At 39.4% G+C, this 23,406-nt stretch overlaps 1 protein-coding gene across 2 annotated transcripts; it reads left to right on the forward strand.

Moving 5' to 3' along the window:
- The first annotated feature begins 9,843 nt into the window (after positions 1-9,843).
- Positions 9,844-19,226, forward strand: SLITRK4 (SLIT and NTRK like family member 4). 2 transcript variants are annotated; one of them, XM_046672751.1, is made up of 3 exons: positions 10,676-10,802; positions 11,437-11,551; positions 13,951-19,226. In XM_046672751.1, exon 3 carries the CDS (start codon positions 14,001-14,003, stop codon positions 16,515-16,517), a length of 2,517 nt encoding a protein of 838 aa, XP_046528707.1. In that variant the 5' UTR covers positions 10,676-10,802; positions 11,437-11,551; positions 13,951-14,000; the 3' UTR covers positions 16,518-19,226. The 2 variants fall into 2 exon arrangements, with proteins under 2 accessions (XP_046528708.1, XP_046528707.1); XM_046672752.1 differs by lacking the exons at positions 10,676-10,802; positions 11,437-11,551 and adding an exon at positions 9,844-10,303.
- The last annotated feature ends 4,180 nt before the right edge of the window (positions 19,227-23,406 follow it).

Raw genomic sequence — 23,406 nt, forward strand, 5'->3', positions numbered from 1 at the left:
CAGACAAAAATATAAAGGAATCCACTTTACAGTCTTGGGAAAATAATTTCAGTAAGATTCCTCTCTTTCTTGAAATATTTTTCAAATGACCCATTTAAATATTGTGGCACATTTGTGTATATTAGTAACAAAGAAAAAGAAATAATGTAAAACCAGACCTGCTCACCTGCTTATATTTAGGATATTAATCCCAGTAGCTCTTATTTCCTGAGCAAAGTTGGGGTTTTTTGGTTGTTGCTGCTTGATCACTAGATACCTTTATGTACATCTGAAGTAGAGAAGATAGCTGTTGTATTTCACTCTCAGTTCCACTTGAGAAGCCAAGTCCCTAAGACACCTATGTAAGTTCACACACTTGAAAACGACATGAGCTTCTCTTCCTTTTTATGTCACCCTTCTTGAAGGTTTCATGATTTGGACATCAAACTTGAAAAGATTCTCACTGTTTTGTTGTCTTCTTTCATTTTGTTTCTTTTGGTTATATTGGTTATTTCAGTTCCGGGCCCTTCCAATGATTTAATTTCTTATTTTATAGAACATTTCCTGTTAATGTCCTTTCCAAATATGCCTGGCACATGGTAAATTTTGACTCTGTATTCTGGAGGAATACCAAAGTTTTGGACTGTGTCATCTCCAGAAGGACATACAAATTGGTGACCTTGCCATTTGATGGAAGGCGGTGTTCTGATTTTCTTAATTTCCTTGAATATGTGCCATGGAAGCCTACCATTATTGACTTCAACTATAGCATTTCACAATGTTTAATAAAAGTGAGAAATTTGGTAAAGTTGAAACATGATAATTCAGTGGTTCAAGGGCATTTTCACTTAATACAATATGGAATATTGTTTATTATAGCATAGTCTCATCTGCTTTTTCACTAAACTAAGAGATCTTGAAGGACGGAGGCAGCATCTTTCACCTTGGTATTCAAAGTCTGATGTGCAATAGGTATTCAATAAAGATTTAAAATGAACTGAACTTGATGGTTGAGCAGATTATTTGCAGTCAGGCTATCTTAACTAAACTTTGTATATTCTTGAATTCATAGAATTCTTGGAGTCTGAGAAGAAAGGCAGTTTTCTATTCCTAGGACAGAGAGAGTGAAAAATGCTAATTTGTTTTCAATATACCTTTTGACTCTTTCAATGTTTAAACCCACAGTTGGGATAGGGATGGGAAGGGGGAGTGGTACTTGATTATTTTAATCTTGGAGAGTTTATGTCTATGTGGTATAAGATGCAAAGTGCTGCCTAGGAACTCTGAGGATTAAACTTGCCTTTTTCCAGCAAAGGTCCGAGTACAAATGTGTTTAATACAGAATTTACAAACAGTGGGAAAGAAATGAAAAAGCCTAGTTAAAAAAAAGTAATTACTTGAAATGTGTAATGATTTGAATGAGGACAAAAACCTACTTGAGAGTTACATGTAATATATATATCCTATGCATGACCATGCTAAAATGTCATTTGCTTCTGCTTTATACATTCTTCCTATCTAGCCAATATGTTCGTATCACTAGTTTTTATAAACAACAAAAGCAAAATCTCCAATGAATTAGAGATATCTTACATAATGATATTTAATAGTGAGCCGAAAAAGAGACCCAAAAATATTTACCTTCTTAGCTAAAAACCACTTAATCACCAGTTCTTGCCAGTCCTTTGTTACTATGGAAATAATATATGAAATTATCTCCCTATAGAGTTTCCAATATTTTGCCAAATTCAACTTCTTTTATAGCAAGACATCCCGCCCCTCTAGAAATTTCTCTTTTATAAAACCCTACAACTTATTATAAACACTTATTAACAAAATAGTGAAGCCCATATCAATATATTTAATTTCAAGTTCAAATGTTAGTGCTAACTTAAAAACTTTCAATCTATGTCAGGGGTCTTTGGGTTTGCAAGACATGACTGGCTAACCAAACAACACAAGTATGACCATTCACCAAATTTTTAGCTGTAGAATGGCATTTCCTATACTCTTGACCAGAAACCCTCTTTAAGTGTACGTGGAGGGGTAGGAACGATAGATAAGGCTCCCAAGGCCACTGCCCCCACACAGGGATGCTCTGCCCTTTGTCATATAGGACAGATCCTCAAGGAGAAGTCAGAGTGGCTATCAATGAGACTCTTCTCCCTTCAAGGCTCAGGAAACTCACTTCTCTTGAAACACAGGCAGAGAAATGAGGGGAGTGATCATTATATGGTCCATTTGTAATTTTTTCTCATTGCCCTGAGTACTTGGATCCTATAGTTTTGGTTTTCTGGATATTCTTTCATCCATAAAGATAATAAAAATGAAATTTTATAGAATAGCTTCAGCTATAAGAAGTAAAATGCCCAACAACTTTTACTCAGTGAAAATTACATTGGTTAGAGGTCATACCTTGAACATTTTTTACATTAGAATATTTTTACTATAGGGAAATACAAATGGGATTCAGATATTATGTTAGAGTTCAACATTTCCAGCAAAGAATATTCTAAGAAACGTCAACCAGCAGTAGCTCAGATACATGCCTATAGACACTATATCTGTCTGAATAGTAATTGGATGACTGAAATTGAATTAATTTATACATAATTTATCATGCTAATAATCTTAGATATAACTGCATCACATCTTGTGAGAGCTGACTCTTTTCTCTAAAAACAACGTATGTCACTTTTATGACAAAATAATCTTATGGATGGAAGAATGCTAGTTCTTTAAGTCATTAAGTTTCTAAAAAATACATGTGTTCCAGAGATAACTGATAAAATTAGTGCCCCTAAGTCACTTGAACTTTTTTTTGCACATATGTTACAAGTAATGCTACAAATTAGCATTGTACAATTAAAACCTGTATATACTTGGGTTCCTTTTTCCTCTTTTCTTCCTCCCTTTCTGATTGTTTTCCCAAAAAGATATTCAGTGATAGTCTTGAGGAAAATATATTTATAATATTCTCTTCAGGGCCATTATGAGGAACTTTGTTGAAATAATATTTTCCACTTCTTGTGGGTCTGGAGTGCAGAAGATGAGATTCTAGACTAGATTCTCATTTGGCAAGCAAGATTCTTTTAAAAAATAATGATGGTGTTTGTAATGCTCAGCTCTACAGAGGTTGTTGTTGAAATTAATGTTTAAAAAAATCATACAAGCATACCTCAGAGATATTGCGGGTTTGGTTCTAGACCACTACAATAAAATGAATATTGAAATAAAGTGAGTCACATGAAATTTTTGGTTTCCAAGTGTTTATAAAAAGTTATGTTTACACTATACTGTAGTCTATTAAGTGTGCAATAGCATTCTGTCTAAACAATGTGCATACCTTAATTTTAAAAATACCTTATTGCTAATAAATGCTAACCTTCATCTGAGCCTTCAGTGAGATGTAAGCTTTTTGCTGGCGGAGTGCCTTGTAAAAACTGCAATATCTGCAAATCACAGTATGGTGAAGCGCAATAAAATGAGGTATGCTTGTAACTGAAGAAAACAGAAAAGTAACTAAAGGATACCAGGAAATGTAAGTACTCATGGATTTATTTTAACATAATGGTTTCTAGCTTTTGAAATAATCAAAAGTAAGCAAAACGAATAAATAATCCCATCACTCTCTTCTACTAATCATCCTTAGATTCAGGTAGGATTGAATATACAGTCTACATTATTTGCTTTTTGCATTTATTCTTCCTATGAACAGAAGGAAATAATAATTCTCTGTGCCAGAAAGGCAACATTCTAGGTGTTTAGCAAATATTATCTTAATTAATCCTCATAAAACTCAGAGAGATTGACTTTGTCAAGCCCATTTTTCAAAGGAAGCAATGAATACTCAGAAAAGTTAACCAGCCTAAATCATAGAGCTATTAAATAGTGACGCAAGAGTTTCACCCCAAGTTTATCTGGTTCCCAATTTCATACTCTTTAAAACCTTCATAGGTCTAACGTTATGTTTCTTTCACATTTATAAAACAGTCAAGACTTCAAAAATTCTGTAATTAATTTTCTAGGTGATTCACTGGAGCTTCTGCCCTGGGTTAGCTTCCCATTCTTCAGTGTATTCAAGCACTGGGTGTTCACCTGAAGATTTCAGCTTTGACGGGGAGTGGTTAAACCATAAGAATTTTAAGGTCCCTTTAAACCCTGAAACTCTATGATTAACAACAATTGTTTGCACATAATAATATAGAAGGGATTTTCTGTGATGATAATTTTTCCTATACCATGATCCCTTGGCATGAGACTAAGGACAATTTTCTCATGAAGACCTTATGTGGGTAGACATTACTCAATTGGAGTCAGATCAGGGAAACAGAAGCTCCAATTTTGAACTGACAAAGAAGGTAGTCAATCATAGATACATAACGCTGGCTTCCACAGATGCTCTGCTTTCCTCTGACTCACTCCTTGAGCCTCGGAGAGGGATACATTTTATTTTGATATAGTAATTGGGATACAGTCACACCATAACTCACATCTTCATATTATGCCTCTTCTGCCTTGTTTTATGCCCCTGATTTTGACCCATGTTTTGAATTGTCCAAAAGGAATCTCTGAAACAAAAGAAGAGGGCTTGGAAATAAGATCAATTTTAAAGGAAAGTTATAAGTTTAAATTTCTAAGGAAAAATAATACTCTTATAAAAGCATTGAAAAAAAAACCTCAATATTTTTGCAAAATAAAAACTGTTTTGCTGGCTGAGAATAGTACTCTGGTTCCCCAGATAGAATTGAGCATGGTAAACAAGGAAGGATTCTCATCAACTTTCTGTCTTTCTGACAAAGCTTTGGTTGGTATTATGGAATTTGTACAGCCCATGGGAGTAATTCTCACAGTAGATTGTTTGGCTATTAACTTCCTATTCTCTATTTCATGATCTTTATTATTTTTGAGTTTGTCTGAGGGCAGTTGAACTTGTTTCTGGGCCCTAATCTTTGACAGTGAGTGAGAAAGATGGGATTTCTTCAAGTTAGAGAACACCCAGAAAGAAAATGGGGAAACAGAACAGACACCATTATATCAGCATTGATGGCTTAGAAAAATGATATTCTAGAGAATATAGGTGGTACTAGTGAGCCATATGAAGAAGTACTCATTAGGAGCCAAAATTACAAAGATCTTTCAAAACAACATACTCTTCTTTATTAATCCTCCAGAAATAATTTGTGAATGGAATAGCACATGAAAAATCAGCCAATGCCTGGAGTACTCAAACCTTAATATATTAACAGATGACACCTTAGGTTCAGGACAGAAAAAAAAGAAAAACAGGTTACCGACTGTAATATAAAAAGATGGCCTGGGAAAAATGGAAGGTCAGCTTAGTTGATATAATCTAATCAATTAATCAACTAATCTCATCTCATCCAATTTAATCAGCGTCCTATTAGACAACAGTTCTTTTGTCTTTAAGTCCAGAATCAGTCTAGGGATGAACACTGCTGCTCTACATGGCTCCATTCGGCAGTAGCAAAGGCAATTGTCTCTAATAAAGGACAATTGAGACATTATCACAGGTTCAGAATCAACTCAGGAATGAAAGTTGAAAGAGCAGGATGGATGGAATAAGACCACTATTGGCAAAGGGTAAATTCAGCTGATTTAGGAGACACTGTCATGCATAATTGATGTGAACTGTTTTCCACGTACTTTACTGGTTTATTTTAATGTTGAATATTAATACTTTAATAGTTGCAAACATTCACGTCCCAAGTGTTTATCTTCGGGGAAAGAATTTCTGCTTTCAAAATTAAAAGTGCCTTGAGTCTTCTATGTTATCCATAGGAGTGTGGAGTATTGGGAAGATCTCAAAGACCTGGGGTCAAATCTTAACTGTCACTCACTGTGTGACCTTGGGCTAATTTCTTAACTTCCCTGAACCTTGTTGTTTACAGAAAAAGAAGAAACTCTCTCTTGTAGTATTGTTCAAAGAAATAAATGAAATAATGTTTGGAGACAACGTGGCTAGGAAGAAGAGGCACTCAATAGATAGTAGCTACTATGATATGCATTAAATTATCATCTGAAAGCCACCTTTCAGCTCCTAAATTCCATAAAATTTGCAAAAATGAGCAATTAGTACAAGATTTCTCAAAGTGTATATGATCAAAAAAACAAGGATTCCACTGTCAAATAAGTTTGGGAAATGCTATATGCTATCTTCCTTTCCCCTTGTAAGTCAGAAGTCACTTTTAATTTAACTGAATTTGCTGAGAAATTCCAAAGTTTAAAAAAAATTGTTTAGCTTTATGGAATCAAGAGTCTTCTAAGCTTATTTGCTCATAGAAATATCTCTTCCCAGAAGATATAGTAACATCCTAAGAACTTTCTTGTCTTCCACTTAGAGAAATGCCAAGTTTGTAATTTTTTAAAATGCCAAAGGATAAATAAATTTTCAAAATTAAGATACACTGAATTATCTGTGATACCTGGATAGCAAAATTAAAGCTAATTTGATTCTAAACAGCAGCAAGACAAGCACAAAAAGCAAGGAATAAAACGAAAGTGAAAGACTACTGACTAGGGCCGAGTTTTGTTGGTGTTATAACCATTTTTGATTGGTGGTGGTTGATTGACTAAAACTGCCTTTGGAATTAAGGACATCCAGGAGCTTGGTAAAATTCTCATTGCAGTTGTTTATTTGCCCTGAAGGAGGGAAACACAGTATATCAGCATCGTCCCATGGTTCCATTTGTACTCCTTGCCAAGCCAAGATGAAGTACCTGAAACATCTGTGGAAAAACTATGAGGCTATTGCAAATCCATCTCACAATATTTGCATTCATATATTTTAGTAAGAACATAAACTTTTTCTTTCAATTGCCATAAATAGTGCTGGAGTTTTCTTAATACTTTTATTTATCTATATATTTACTTCCTTTTTTTAAGCTAGCAACTTCCCTTAGTTTACTATTGTTCTATATGGATATCGCGTGTAGTTCCAGGAGATAGAAAAGAGACTGCAGGACTAAAGGATTGGGTTTTTAAATTACTTTGAAAGCAAAAGAAGCAGAAGGCATGGGAACTGTTATTTCTATGTTATTTTTTACGAGTATTCACTTTATCATTTTTAAGCATCAAAATATTTTATATTAAATCATTAATTTTAATGAGTTGGATATCACCAATAAGTTCTTAGCACTATTATTAATTGTAATTTATTGATGTTCTAGCTGTACTTGTTTTCAGATTTCTGTCTCTCTCTACTCATATGAAAAAGAACATTCCACAGTTATCCCAGTCAAATATAGTCAACTCTCAGAACAGTTTTAAAGTTAAATAAAGATAGGCATTTAAATCATCTGATATTTACTATCCAAATCTGGCCTTTTCAGCTATCACAGCACTTGGAATGTGCATTATATTTCCAGGTAAAATTTTTTTGCTCATTCTATTGAATCTTGTTAACATTTATACTAAAGGACAAGCAATTCACCTATCCTGATAAAATATATTGTAGCTTCCTGAATCCTTTGCATTGAGAATAAATGCCAACTTGTTTTGGTATCCATTACCACTTTCAAATTGCGTTATATGATATAATGAAAATGTGAGTTCTTAATTAGCAGGATCTGTTTTGTTCCAATGTACAACAGTAGAAGAATTTTTGAACATGCTGCAGCTGTTACCTATGGAGGAAACAAGTTTCACCTTACTAAGAGGAGCTGCACAAGTACATATGTTCCTAAGGACAGATCCTTCAGTGTTTCCTTAAGCAATACTATTTCATAATGGACTTCACATTGAATATGGCAAATTTTACCATTGCCGCCCACTCAATTTCTGCCTCTAGGTTGTTTTTAAAAGAGAAGATGAAATTTTTAAGGGCAATGAGGAGTGGGGGTGGAGAAAGCATCTTTTATGAGAGATGCAATATTTATCAAAATTATAATGAAATATGCCTATATACATATATCTAAGTATTCATTTAAATATTGTGTGTGTGTCTCTGTATACATGCTGTGCCCAGCAACCATTTCTATGAATATAACCTGAAGGCAGCCACATGAAATGACAAAAATGAAAAAATTTAAACTTATATACTAATAGATAGTACAGATAATATAGAAGGTAGAACAGTAGCCACAAATAATATAATAAATCCTTTGCTCATGGGATTTTTTGCCGAGATTTGAGGCCTTTAAACATCAACCAATTATGGTAAATGTTTAACTGTAGGAGTTCAGGCAGACAGCCAAATTCTGGTTTCAAAGCTACTGCTAGTTTTAGCTTAAAGAGTTTCTCATTTTTAAGGAAAAGCATTTCTGGGTACTGGCTATACCCTATTGTGGCTATAGCTACTGAAATTTGAAAAAGTGGATTAATTAGACCATAGCTCCTGAAGAAATGGGCCCTGCCGTGTTATCTGAAATGTGGCCAAGAATGGGCTACTTGGAGTCCTAGGAAAATACTTCCCGTTTATGACTTAGCTCTATTTACCTAAAGTTCGTTTATTGCCACAGACACAAAGTAAAGAGAGAGAGTGTTCTTAGCCAAGTGTCTACAAAAACAGCAATGTTGCGGGGAGGGGAGCAAAATGACCATTTTAGCCTTTTCTTGTTCAGAAAGCCAGGTATTTGAAATAAGTGCACGATAGCCAAACTCCTCCGCCCCACAGGTACATTTGCTTTCTTACTAAGCTTATTAACTCAATTACCAATCTGCATGAAGCTGGGTTGAACATTAGCCCTTCCTGAAGACATTCCTACCCTCTTGTGGAAGCACTAACAAATGGGTAGAAGAAAAGAGCCTAGATAATCCACACACTGGATTTGCAGCCTCGGAATATTTGAGATTCAACTGCTAAAGCCTCTTTGGTATAGACACAACAATGAGGGGGCTACTGAAATGACTTTTCTTTAGTCCATTTTGTCTCCTTTATCTCCTTGAGGTACCCCGTGGGTCTCTTCCCGTTCCTTCTTCACAGACCCTTCTGCACAGCCCCAAAGCTCCAAACCTTATCCCACTTCCCTAATGTCTCCCATTCACCACCACCCTCCCCAACTAAAGTCCCCTCCTGGTCACCACCAAAGCCCAGAAAAGTGCAATGCACACAATGCCTCCCTTATAGGGCTTGAGCTGGGAACTGGGCATGCTCAGTAGCCAAATCAGAGGGTTTTTTTTCTTCTTTCGGTCGCAAGTGCGGCATCTCTCTCAGTCCCACACCTCTCTTTCCTCTATCCCGATCCCTTTTCCCCACCCCCAGCTCCTTAATCACCCTGCTTAACTCATTCTGCACCGAAGGCTCCCAGAGATCTAAAGTGCGATGAATTAACCTGTCTCCTCCTAAACCCACTAAAGGGTCTCACTTTGGGCTAAAGCTTCACACTTTTGTCTTAAAGCCCCCAGCCCCTTTTGAGCAGACAGGTAGGGGGAGTGCGAATACTGCTGGATCCCAAGAAACTGGTCCCAAGAAAGCTCCATCCAGGATCGCCCGCTACCGAAGTATTCCTGGAGCCCTCTGTTCTGCGGGGTGACAGTGAGCCAAAGGTACCGTACCCGTGATACAAAGCCCAAGTTCGATTGTTGCCTTTGAATGTCATTGTTGTTGACTCACCCCCCCTTGATTCTGGAATTATTCAATTCCGCGTAGACTCGACGCCCCTCTCTACCTCCCTCGATCCCCCTCCCCCCAGGCTCTTCCGCGTTTCTTTGGCTTTGCCTGGGTTCTTGGTTGCTCTCTCAAAGGAACGCCCCGGTAGTGTGTGTGTGTGTGTGTGTATGCGCGTGCCTTCGTTCTTAGGGAACTGGGGGAGGAGAAAGGACTCGAGTGTGCGTGTAAGTGGTGGGGGGAATGGAGGCTGTCGCGCCCATGTTGGGGGACTGGGGTCTCTATGCTTGAGGAAAGGGGTCGCTCCTACCTAGGGGGTGTTTTAGGCAAGAAAGAGGAGGCAGATGCCGGGAGGAAAGTGCGCTGTCTTTCCCGGAGTGTGGGTAAAAGAGGAATCAAGTGGGGGTGTCTTGGTGGGGGACGGGGAGGCCTCAGGAATGCGCGGGGGTCGAGATGGTTGAGTGGGGGAGCTGCGAGTCTGCGGGGGGGGGGGACGGAGGGCGGGGGCGGGGGCGGGGATTCGCCGCGTGTATGTAAAGGTGCAGCCCGTGTGCGAGGGGCTGGGTGCACGCGCGGTGTCTGGCCGAGTGCGCGCGCACGCCGCTGCCCGCCTGCGAGGGCTGCTCGGTGGGTCTGACAGGCGAGCGGGCGCGGAGGAGCTCGAGCCGAATCACGTAGAGACCATCGCGGAAACTGCAGAGCGGATCGCAGCGCGGCGCGGCGCGGCGTACCCTGCGAGAGCCGCTGGCTCCAGAGGTGGGTGAATCTCCAGCGGGGGCTGTGCGAACTGCACTGACACGCGCTGCCTCTTCCCCGCTCGGTTTAGCAGCGCGCGCGCGTGTGTGTCTGTGTGCGCGCGCGCGTGCGCGCGGAGGAGGGTAGGTAGCTTATTATTTTTAGTTTTGGTCGTGTTGCTTTGGGGCCGACTGAGGGGCCAAAGCGGCCGTAGTGGTTACCCCTCCAGCCCCCCACCCTCCGCTTGCATGCCCACGGCGCGGCAAGTCCCTGAGGACGGAAAGAGTCTGGTATCCTTAGCATCGCTGCACCCCGCGCGGCCAGGGCGGCGGGGAAAGTGTCCTGCTCTAGGGCGGCTTGGGCTTGGGCTATTAGGGCCGCTGCGCTGGGCTGGGCTTTGTTTTCTGCGCCCCCGTCGCAGGCACTCTAGGCGGACGTGGATCTGGGGCTCCCAGCAGTGGCCCGCGAGCTGGTCGGAGATTGCTGGCACCCAGCAAGACAGGGAATACAAGAGAAGCCGGTGGGTAACTCTAAAAGCCCTGCAAAGCCGGGCAATCGCTGGCAGCGCGACTTTGCAAGATGCCCAAATGTTGAGCTGGTTTCTGGCTTGGTGAGAGCAGCATTATGTGGCTGGCCAGGGGAGGGGGGCTCGGCAAGGGGGAACCGGGGCCGCCGCTCTTGGCCACAGAGCCACGGGGTCACTCTGCCTGTGACAAGCGGACCAGGGACTCCCCAGTGGCCATCGCCCTCATGGCTTGAGCTGGCCATTTCTTCTCCCTCAAACACCGCATGCCCTGGTCTAGAGAGGCCGATGGAAACTCCAGCAGCTGCCCCTTGTGGGACGAGAGCGCGCGGAGAAATGTGTGCGCAGCGGGGCTGAATCAGGCCCCCGCGACGTCTCAAGCGGTCCCCGCCTCCGCTGCCCTGCCCACGAGGCCGCTGCTTGGGCCCGGGACCGAGGAGGGGCCTGCGTGCCGGCTCCGGGCATTGGGATGCGGCAAAACATTGCAGTACTCGCCATCGCCAGCGGCCCCTCCAGCCGCGTCGCTGCCGGCCCGAGGTAGCGCACAGGGGTTGGCAGTGACTGAGTCTCTCCGCGGGGTCCCCCCCCCCCCCCCCCCCCCAAGCGGGCCGACGGAGATTTCTCCTGCCAGCTCCAGGGGAGCCACCTTGGCCCACCTTCCCCAGTCGTCGGCCTCCCGCAGGCCAGTTCCCTCCTCACGGGCGCGGAGCGACAAGCGCGGCACTCTGGTGGATGCCCGATTTGTGGTAAGGCTACGTTTGTGCGGTCGTGACCGGCGGTGGGAGCCTAGAGTGTTGAGGGGCACAGAGAGAGAGAGAGACGGAGAGGCAGATAGGGAAACCGGCCGCTCTTGTCAGCCGGAGAGATGGCTTCTGGTACCCAACTCATACTTTGTGGGCTTTTATTTTTTTTTTACCTTTTTTTTCCTCTGATTTTAAATTGTGCATGTTTTCTTGGTACCATGTGAATGTGAAGTTTCTTTCGCTTATGTTCAGTGCCCCTTTCTCCTCTTTCCGGTTCTCGTCTCCTAGTTCTTTTTCTTCCTTTCTCCACTTCTCCGTGGTCTCTTGCCGTTTCAGTCCCTCTTCCCTTTTCTCCTTGGCGGTTCGACTGGACTCCCCCTCTCCCTTGCCTGAGCCTCCAGCTGTCTTCGGCTTCCTCTGTTTCAGCGAGCTGCCTTTGGGAACTTCCTAGCTGGTCCCTGCGCCTTTTCCCCAGTGCTACTTCAAGTAGAAATTATGAGGAGGAGGGCAGCTCGTTATGCAATTTCAGATCTGTTGATGCTTCTTGTTCTTGTTTTTGTACTGAATCCAGGTTATTCGGGCTTTTGTCTTTTGCTTTGTTCTTTTAGTTTGGTTGCTTTTTGGTTTCTTTTTGGGAGGGTAGGGGGTAGTAACAAGAAATTCAACTGAACCAGAGTAACTGTTGAAGGCCACATCTATAGCAAGGCAAAAAAATCAAGTCAATTTTTGATTTTACAATGAAAGTTGTTTTGGATGATGTCATACTTAAGAATTATGACTTCTTTTTGCACTGCCAATCAAGCTATTACAGTGAATAGGGGAAACGCACGTTTATATGGCAGCCAAGGAGCATCTTGGCAGTGCTGGCTGTATGCTGAAACAAACTACTTAAAATGCACATCTTCCTGGGTCGTGGCTAATGGATTGTCTACCTTGAGACATGTTTGGTTTTACCAGTAGCTGATTCCTCCTGGGCAAAATAAACAAAGGAGTTTCTGTGTGACACTTCTTTCTTTGTATCATTCCCTCATTGTGTGTTCCTGGGTAATTTATTTATTTAATTAATATTTGGTGGTAACCATATTGAAATTGCAGCCAGCTTCGCATTCAAGGTGGAAAAGACTCACATGGCTAGAACCGCATCAACAAAATGCACAGTGCTTATGGTTCCTTTTAATCTTTTCCATGAAGCATTGCATATAGTTGTGTATGCATGCAGTAGTTAAGGAATTGGCTACAGTGGGTTAATTTGCTAAGCATTAAACTCTACTAAGTGATTCTCGATTTGTTTATAGACAAGAGACATGAGGTGATAATATTGAGAAGGGGATGTTTGGGAACTGATGATCTTAAGTCAAACATTTTCAAACGTTTGTTGTACTAAATGTATCATCTGGCACTGCAGATAAAGCCACTCAAGGATTGTCGTGTGTGAACTCCTCTTCCTCAGCAGTGGCAGTCTGTGGTCAAAGTGAAGGAGATAAGCAATTGAGCCAAGTGTCAGTCGGACCTGGATTCAAAGGGGCACACAAAGGAGTGGGAGAGGGCAAGGCAGGCAGAACCATTTCTTGGGAGTGAGAAAGCTGTCTGGACATCAGCTAGGCAATACAGGAGCAAGCAGGTTTCTCTCCTGCTTTCAGGGACCCAAAGACAAAAGGCTTTTTCCCTTTTGGGGATATGACTGACAGGAAACTAGATACCGTTTGTTTACCTGAAAATAAAATTTGGCCATCCCCTACTGGGTTATTTTTTTGGAACCTCACAGTGTCATCTGTGCTTTTTAAGGCATCAGTGTACAGGAGTGAACTGATTCATGGCAATGTGCTTACCTGTGGGCTGAAACTCAGGCAGATCTCTTCCCAGGACTCCTCCACCTCGGTCTTTTGACTGTCCTCTTTAAAACAACCCAGTCCTCCCTTTGCCATCCTCCACCGAACTCAGGGCTCTGCTGGGCCTCTTATCAAGCTGAAGCCTAAAGAGTAGACGTCTACAAATAGAAATGCCTTGTGGTGCTAGCTTAGTGGCGTGCAGGATGCTCTGGGATCAGTCATTAGAGCTGCAAATAGGAAGCTTAAGGTTTGTGTTCAAGGATGGAGTTTGGTGGTCCATGTGGAGAAAATATTTTCAGATTGTTAAGGTTTAAGCATGATCTCCAGTCTTTTTCCCTGTTGTTTGTCATGTGCTCTGCACATGTAAATTTTGTATAAACTACAGGTATGGAAAGAAAATGTATGACATTTTTGGTGGTTATTGTTCAACTGAGTGAGAATGCCTGGAGTTTTCAATGCCTTAAAAATACGAAGCTTAATAATTACAGCCATGTGTTTGCTATGGTATGATGTAAACAGAAATAATTTTTCAAGTCATGATCATTGAAAAAATGTTTTCTTTTTATTTTTTAGATTATTTCTCTTTATTCAGAAGCATAAAGTTGTTTGCTGAGTGCAAGAAGATGTTTCTTTGGCTCTTTCTGATTTTGTCAGCCCTGATTTCTTCGACAAATGCAGATTCTGACATAACGGTGGAAATTTGCAATGTGTGCTCCTGCGTGTCGGTTGAGAATGTGCTCTATGTCAACTGTGAGAAGGTTTCAGTCTACAGACCAAATCAGCTTAAACCACCTTGGTCTAATTTTTATCACCTCAATTTCCAAAACAATTTTTTAAATATCCTCTATCCAAATACATTCTTGAATTTTTCACACGCAGTATCCCTGCAGCTGGGAAATAATAAACTGCAGAACATTGAGGGAGGAGCCTTTCTTGGGCTCAGTGCGTTAAAGCAGTTGCACTTGAACAACAATGAATTAAAGATTCTCCGAGCTGACACTTTCCTTGGCATAGAGAACTTGGAGTATCTCCAGGCTGACTACAATTTAATCAAGTATATTGAACGAGGAGCCTTCAATAAGCTCCACAAACTGAAAGTTCTCATTCTTAATGACAATCTGATTTCATTCCTTCCTGATAATATTTTCCGATTCGCATCTTTGACCCATCTGGATATACGAGGGAACAGAATCCAGAAGCTCCCCTATATCGGAGTTCTGGAACACATAGGACGTGTTGTCGAGTTGCAGCTGGAAGATAACCCATGGAACTGTAGCTGTGATTTGTTGCCTTTAAAAGCTTGGCTGGAGAATATGCCATATAACATTTACATAGGAGAAGCTATCTGTGAAACTCCCAGTGACTTATATGGAAGGCTTTTAAAAGAAACCAACAAACAAGAATTATGCCCCATGGGCACGGGCAGTGATTTTGATGTCCGAATCCTGCCTCCATCTCAGCTGGAAAATGGCTATACCACTCCCAATGGTCACACTACCCAAACATCCTTACACAGATTAGTGACCAAACCACCGAAAACGACAAATCCTTCCAAGATCTCTGGAATTGTGGCAGGCAAAGCCCTCTCCAACCGAAATCTCAGTCAGATTGTGTCTTACCAAACGAGGGTGCCTCCTCTTACACCTTGCCCAGCACCTTGCTTCTGCAAAACACATCCTTCAGATTTGGGACTGAGTGTCAACTGCCAAGAGAAAAATATACAGTCCATGTCTGAACTGATGCCGAAACCTTTAAATGCCAAGAAGTTGCACGTCAATGGCAATAGCATCAAAGATGTGAACATCGCAGACTTCACTGAGTTTGAAGGACTCGATTTGCTCCATTTAGGCAGCAATCAGATTACAGCGATCAAGGGAGACGTGTTCCACAATCTCACGAATTTACGCAGGCTGTATCTCAATGGCAATCAGATCGAAAGACTCTATCCCGAAATATTTTCTGGCCTTCATAACCTGCAGTATCTGTATTTGGAATACAATTTGATCAAGGAAATCTTAGCAGGCACCTTTGACTCGATGCCAAATTTACAGTTACTGTACTTAAACAATAATCTCTTAAAGAGCCTGCCTGTTTATATTTTTTCTGGAGCACCCCTTGCTAGACTGAACCTGAGGAACAACAAATTCATGTACCTACCTGTCAGCGGGGTCCTTGATCAGCTGCAGTCTCTTACACAGATTGACTTGGAGGGCAATCCGTGGGACTGCACTTGTGACTTGGTGGCATTAAAGCTGTGGCTGGAGAAGTTGAACGACGGGATTGTTGTGAAAGAGCTAAAATGTGAGACGCCTGTTCAGTTTGCCAACATTGAACTGAAGTCCCTCAAAAATGAAATCTTATGTCCCAAACTCTTAAACAAGCCATCTGCACCATTCACGAGCCCTGCACCTGCCATTACGTTCACCACCCCGCTGGGTCCCATTCGGAGTCCTCCTGGTGGCCCAGTGCCTCTGTCTATTTTAATCTTAAGTATCTTAGTGGTCCTCATTTTAACTGTGTTTGTTGCTTTTTGCCTTCTTGTTTTTGTGCTCCGACGGAACAAGAAACCCACGGTGAAGCATGAAGGCCTGGGGAATCCAGAGTGTGGCTCCATGCAGCTGCAGCTGAGGAAGCATGACCACAAAACCAATAAAAAAGATGGACTGAGCACAGAAGCTTTCATTCCACAAACCATTGAACAGATGAGCAAGAGCCACACCTGTGGCTTGAAAGAGTCAGAAACCGGATTCATGTTTTCAGATCCTCCGGGACAGAAAGTCATTATGAGAAATGTTACCGACAAGGAGAAAGATTTATTACATGTGGATACCAGGAAGAGACTGAGCACAATTGATGAGTTGGATGAATTATTCCCAAGCAGGGATTCCAATGTGTTTATTCAGAATTTTCTTGAAAGCAAAAAGGAGTACAATAGCATAGGTGTCAGTGGCTTTGAGATCCGCTATCCAGAAAAACAACAAGACAAAAAAAACAAGAAGTCGCTGATAGGCGGCAACCACAGTAAAATTGTTGTGGAGCAAAGGAAGAGCAGTGAGTATTTTGAACTGAAGGCAAAACTCCAGAGTTCCCCCGACTACCTACAGGTCCTTGAGGAGCAGACAGCTTTGAACAAGATCTAGGTCATGCAATCTTACTTCATACAGAGGACATTTATTTAATGATGAAAGTGCCTTTTGTTGACTTCTAACTTCCAAATACTATATTATCAATAGGCATAGAGGCAGGTGTTTCCAAGGGTGTCTCATTAACTGTAGCTGCAAAGATGTGTCCAGTAGAAGAGAATTTCCTTAATAGATTTTACTACATAAAACCTATACTGTGGAGTCCTGTGGGGATACTGCAAACTCTATTGCCAAAGGGATGCTTTATATACATAATACACTGAATTTAACCTCAAGAGGCAAATCTGTTTTGTACCCCAATGCAAAACCTTCGTCTCTTTGTGCTTTGTAAAGCAAACTCAAGAAAACTGGTACCAGTGTTTGTACCTAGCTGGGTCCTTCACCTTGCACGTAGATTAAGTTGGTGGAACTGGAATAATCCTTTTGATTTGTGGCATTGTAACAACTCTGTGTAAAGATTATCTGAAAAGTAAAAAAAAAAAAAAAGCATGCAAAGAGAGAACATTCGATAGTATTTGTAAATCGGTAACCTTTATGGCCTGCATCTTGAAACCACTGGATTTATAATGTTAAATTGTGCAAATATTTGTTTAAAATATACCATGCATTACATAACTATAAAATAAATTTGAACACTTTAAGCATTACCTGTCTATACATAAAACCTAAAAGAGAAAAAAAAATCAATGTGAGTTACATAGCGTTTGTGGTGATCTGAAGAAATACGTGATGTCTATCAGAATTAAACATGGCTCAAATTAAACGAACATTAGAGTTTGTTCTCAGTTACGTGAAATACCCACAATCCTTAAAGGTTGTCCAAAATTAGCAAAGTGCTTACCGTGTGAGCGCACCCAAAGCTATTTTTGTAACATAATTCATATTTATGAAGTTCTTTGTATACTAAATAGGAAAATATGTACTCCTTAATATGTATTTAAGATGCCTGAATTGTTTTCCTGATCACAGGGAATTTATCAATAAGTATAAATTTAGACAGAAAACGTATACCAAAATGAAACCGAAGCTTATGTGTACAGAAATATTCTGGACATTGTGATTAGGTATAATTTAAAAATAAAACAAACAAAAAAACCAAAAAAGAGACAAAAATACAAAAAAACCAGTTCTGTGCTATTCTTGAGAATTTAGCATATTCAGATTTGTTACCAACTGTGCATTTTAAAATAGGTTCCTTAGTTTTATAGTATTGTGTCTGGGGCAGTTGTTATTTGACATCAGTTGTCTTGCTTTTCAGGATTCTATGAGCTTAATTCAAATAGTTTTCACTACAAATACTTAAAAAGTTAGTGAGTAAGGTTAATAGTTATATCTCGTCTGCATCGGTATCCTGTTCTTTCATCATTCTGACTACTATCGGATAATCAAGTAGAACAGTAAACATCATGGTAATCTCGGCTGTCGAAGCCACACTGTAAAATGCTTTCATTGGTCTCAGATGAGTTCAGTCTGCAACTACAACTGGATATGCCACTGTGTTTGGTTGTGCTGTTAACTGCTAGCCCAAATTGGTCACAGGAAGGAAGGCCTTGATAATGGGAGATATTTGAAGACTTTTAGGAGTTCCCAATTCGTGGAATGACATCCCGAAACACATTGCTTTCTTGGCCTGCCTGCATATGTATATTTTTTGTGCTCCCTCTACTATAATTACTGTATTAATCAGTAAGATGACCCAGAAGGTAAACATAAACATTCCTCATGAATTTCAAATGGCAGACGTTTTGGTGCAGCTTCCAAAAATGATATGATGATTAAAGTTGTAACAGCAATCCCTTTATTAATTACTAATTTCAGGGCTTTCTATGTTTGTTCCAAGATAAAAAACAAACAACTTGGCATTCTTGGAGGTGTGTGTGTGTGTGTGTGTGGGTGGGTGTGTGGATGTGTTTGGGTGTATATGCATACATATAGATAATTTGGAGATTTGTTTTTAATGGCAAAAAAAATTGTCTCCATATGTATGTGCTGGTGCTCTTAAAACTTTAATGTGTAATTTTAATTTTCTTGACAATGTCTGTGAAAACTTTATATGAATATTAAAAAATACAAATAAATACTTGCTTTCTGATCTTGAAAGAAAAGACATGAAGATGTGTGCCCAACAACTTTTCATCTAAAATTTCATAAGGACTTTTAATATGCCATTACCGTGCTGGCATGTATTCATGGATTAAAGGGCTCCTAGTGCATACTGGCAGGATAAAGATGCAAAGGCTTCAAAGAAAGTGTTTTAGTTTATCCTGTCAATAAAGTATGGATTGAGGAATCTTAAGTGGACACTTATGGGATGAACCGGAAAGCTCCGTCCATGATCGGGGGATAATAGGTCATTGGGATGCCTTTTATTCAGTGTGGTGATGCTTTGAAGCTGTTTCAAGGTTTCTGCAGAGTTGTCAATGGCAAGAGTACCTACCACCATCTCAAATCTTGCTGTAGCATAGTGGCTATCTCATAGGCTTCTGCTGAAAGTTATAAATGTTCAACTATTTTTTTTAAGTAAATGTATGTGGTTATTTGGAGGTTCTAATTGTAAGTGAATGACAGTAACAAATCCTTGGTTAAGGCTGATATATTTTCCTTAACTAAAGTCATTGTGCCTACATCATACAGTGTATACTATTTTGCACCTGTCTCTCGTTAGTTCGACTTGTACATTTTATGATAATATAGTTAGGCATAAGTTATGAGTTGAGTACAAGCGCAGTTAAAATACTGTATCTACATTTTGTTGGCTTCAGGTATAACCTTGATGTTAGTTTAACCCCTTGAGGAATGAGATATATATATATATATATATATATATATATATATATATATATATATGTAAGTACAGCATTTTTGGTAGAATTTGATTCAGATCTAGTAAAATCCAAGAACTGCTCACTTATAATGTGGTCTGACACATCATGGGCTTCTTGGCATTGTATCATGTGCTTGGACTCTGTTAGAATGGTTGCAAAGAAAATTAGATTATACAAAATCAGTGAAAGGGTTGAGATAATATATTATGTCCATGTAATATAAATCAAGTTTTAAATTATTTTTTTATGAAATCAATAAAGATGATTCAATTCTTTAAAAGTAAATCTTTGTGTAATTTTATGAGAAAGCAGCTATTAAAATACAGTGATTCAAATCTATACAGCAATTTATATTCCATATTTAGTTTTCCATTCTGAATAATAAACTGAATAAAAATATTAATTAGAAAATCATTTAAGACCAGCTTTCTTTTGTTGCTTTTTAAAAACATTTAATTTCTTTAAGCCGTAAGGATGCATAAATTATACAGGGCATGGCCTCATGAGTAACATCAACAGGTATTGCAGAAAGAAAACATCCAGAAATGTATGGCGTTAATATTGATCTATAATCTATTTTGCATGACTTCTACATTGACATTGTATGAAATGAGCACAGTGAGGTTTTTCTTGTTGTTGTTGATATTGTCGCATCCAAAGAGCTGGGGAGAAATACATTAAGAATGTATTTATAGTCAGTATTTTGAAATAAAGTAAAGAAAACACATTGTATTGTTTTTACCCTGATTTGCTTATTAGTCTTAGGTTAGTTTATAAGACAAAAATCAAGTAAAGCTATAAGAGCTAATGTAACTCACAGGAACTGTTTTAATGACTTTTGTTTGCTTTTAATAACATCAAGGTATTAGAGAGAATTTATTAAATGCCATTTTTATGAAAGGATTAATAAAATTGTTTGCTACAATGGTATTTCTGAAGCCACAGTTTGTTAAATATATTTATCTTTCCATTATTTTTCAGAAGAAATAAAGTGGTAACCAAACATCTTTTCACCTAGATTTTAGGGTAAGACAAGAGCTCTAGAATACTGTTTGTGTTCAACTTAATTGCTAAATCTATGTTCAGAGGTGCTTTGTTTTCAAACATCTTTGCAATCTGTGTTCCTTTCCACTGGCAGCCTCTTTGGAGAAGAGTTAGACAGTGCCAAGGTCAACATGCTTGGATTCTTGCCGATTCCTGTTCATCAGTTGGAATCTGACATAACTGCAGATAAGGAAATATTAATATTCAGTCTTAACTATCTATTCAAATATTTCTAGAAAAACTTCAGGACCTCTATAATCTATGGCCAGCTTGACTGGTTATGGAGTAGATTGTGATTTTTAATTGGTTCCTCCAAAGATGACCAAAATCATCAATCCATAACTATACCAGAGTTGTTATGGTTGAGAAAAGTGAACCAATTGCATTTTGGTTAATATGAGGGCAGTAAAGATTATATACAGAGTGTATCAACCAATAAAGTAGATTTAAGGTATGTTTCCTTATGGGAAGGGATTTAAAGAGAGAGGGAAATGGAGAATATAAATTAAGATTGTTGTGGTCTTATGTCTATACCTAACTATGCTGAAGGTGTGAACAATATAGATGGCACATACGTGTACTTTTGGACTAAATGTTTTGTGTATCACAGGATATACATCACATGATTATGTGACTTATTTTAGTTGGTTATGAGTACTGAGCACAGGGCTTTGGGTCCCAGCCACTCAGTTATGTAGACAAGTGCATCAAATGAAGGTTTGGCTTCATTTCCAGCGCTCATTCAATTAGTCACCATGGTAAGATGGACTGAACTAAAATATCTTGTTTGTGGTTTCACTTACCGGAACTAACTGGTGACATATATTTAGTTCACCTGATAATTCTTAACCCTCAATTTTAGATTTCTTGGGGACTCTTTCCTTTGTTAAATTAAAAGCAAATAGGTGGTTATTTGATTTTTTTAGAACAATCCCAGTTACTCCTCTGATGGCTTCTCATTGCTTTTCTTTTTTTTGAAAGACTGGCCCTGAGCTAATATCTATTGCCAATCTTCCTCTTTCTTTTTCTCTTCAAAGTCCCCAGTACATCCTAGTTGTAGGTCCTTGTAGTTCTTCCACGTGGTATACCACCTCAGCAGGGCTTGATGAGCGGTGTTAGGTCTGTTCCCAGCATCGGAACCAGCAAACTCTGGGCCACCAAAGCAGAGCGAGCAAACCTAACCACTTGGCCATGGGGCCAGCCCCCTCAATGGATGTTAATAACTTATTTTGTACAAAACTGCCCTTAATCTAATTTTGAATTTCATTTTGTTTTAATTTCCACTGATTGATAACATTCCATTTTAGAAGGGGAAATCAAGGAAAGCAAACTGTGTTCTCTATCTTATATGAAATACTATGACATTTTAATTTTTAAAGATTACTTTTCACCTGTTGTTCCTATGTCTACAGAGGGAAAATGAAGAGGGGTTCTGGGACAACTACTTGAATACTTTGAGCCAAATAATTGCTATTGAGAATAAAATGATTCAAATTTTTTTATTAAATCATGATTACCAGATCCACTGACTATGGAACCCAGGGCCAGCAAAGAATTACTCAGCCTTCCACCTTAGTTTGCTTTCGTAGATGCTGGTTAAATAGAAATTCTGGTGCTTTCGATAATACATCAAAAATGAGAAATTACTTGTTTAACTTAAAAAGCTCATGAATAAGGCCTTCAGAGAGATGATATGAATATGTAATGAAAGAGTATACAATATAAATTTCAAATTAGCCATTGGAAGGAAATAGTCTTCTAAAGTTCCTGAACAATAGATTTCTCTTAGTTGGCACCTCACAAATACTAGATCATGTCATTGCTGCTGGTTAACAGCCTGAGGAAGCCGTGTTTTGCAGTGGACACTGCTCATGGAAGCCTTTGAAAATCACAGTAGGCTCTGTTCTCCCTACTAAGAATTGCAATGTATATTTCCATCATTGTTCCGTGTAAACTGAACCATTGTGGTAAAATTCTGGAGTTGATATTCAGTAATTTTAATGCTGTTTTCACTAATAAAAGTCTTATAGGTCATATTTGTAGCCATTCAGTGTGTTTATTAGTGTGAAATTAGTGAAGTTCAGCATCAAAAAGAAATGCAAATATTCTGTTTTTTACCTAATGCAATTGTTCTATTAGTTTCCACAGTAGGCCAGATGTACCTACGTACCTACACACACACTCTCTCACACACACACACACACACACAGAGGAATATCCACAAATAATGAATTATTTAGTTGATGTAAACAAACAAAATTTCTGCTTTGACTACCTAGATTTTTCAAATAAAAGTACGTGTTGGGGTCGAAATTATAGTTGTCCTGCTTTGTGCTTCAATTTGAATTGAAACTTGACCACTGCATCATGTATAGTAAAAGTTAGGCCCAGTTTGTCTCCCAGGACTTCTGTAGATTTCAGTAATGTCTGCTGTCTTGAGATTTGGTTTTGATTTTCCTTATTTTTTTAACTTGATGTATAGTGCAGTATGTAATTCCCAGGTAGCTAACCATGGTGGAAATCAAGGCTGCTGCTCCCTTTCAAAATATTATTTAGAGAACCATAGAGGGGCATCTAGATCAAAAATAAGCCCATGGGAAGGATTTGATCAGAAATTATTATAACATGGAGGTATAAAAAGAAAAAAAGGAAGAAAAATTAGGTAAATTACTGCCTAAAGAGCTCTGTACCTGAGTTGAGGTCAGGGAGGATAAGGGCAAAGGAGCATTATGAGGAAAAAAAAATGTTTCGTTATCAGGTAGAACTCAGAGTCTGATAAGTGAACAAGAATCATGGTAAAATATGTCAAATCTTACACTTTTCTCCTTATTCTCTCTCTGCTTTATTTCTTTTAAACACAACACTAATAATTCATATGCTTGTAAAGAATTCACTGGTCAATTAAAACAACTAGTTACTTTTTCAGCCCCCATGGAATTTTCTCCTGGATGACTGACATCATGGATTGACTGTCAGGGCCTCCTGATACAGCTCTAGGTGTAAAAAGATGATAAGTA

This window comes from Equus quagga, chromosome 10, assembly GCF_021613505.1.
Source record: "Equus quagga isolate Etosha38 chromosome 10, UCLA_HA_Equagga_1.0, whole genome shotgun sequence".
NCBI classification, from domain to species: domain Eukaryota; kingdom Metazoa; phylum Chordata; class Mammalia; order Perissodactyla; family Equidae; genus Equus; species Equus quagga.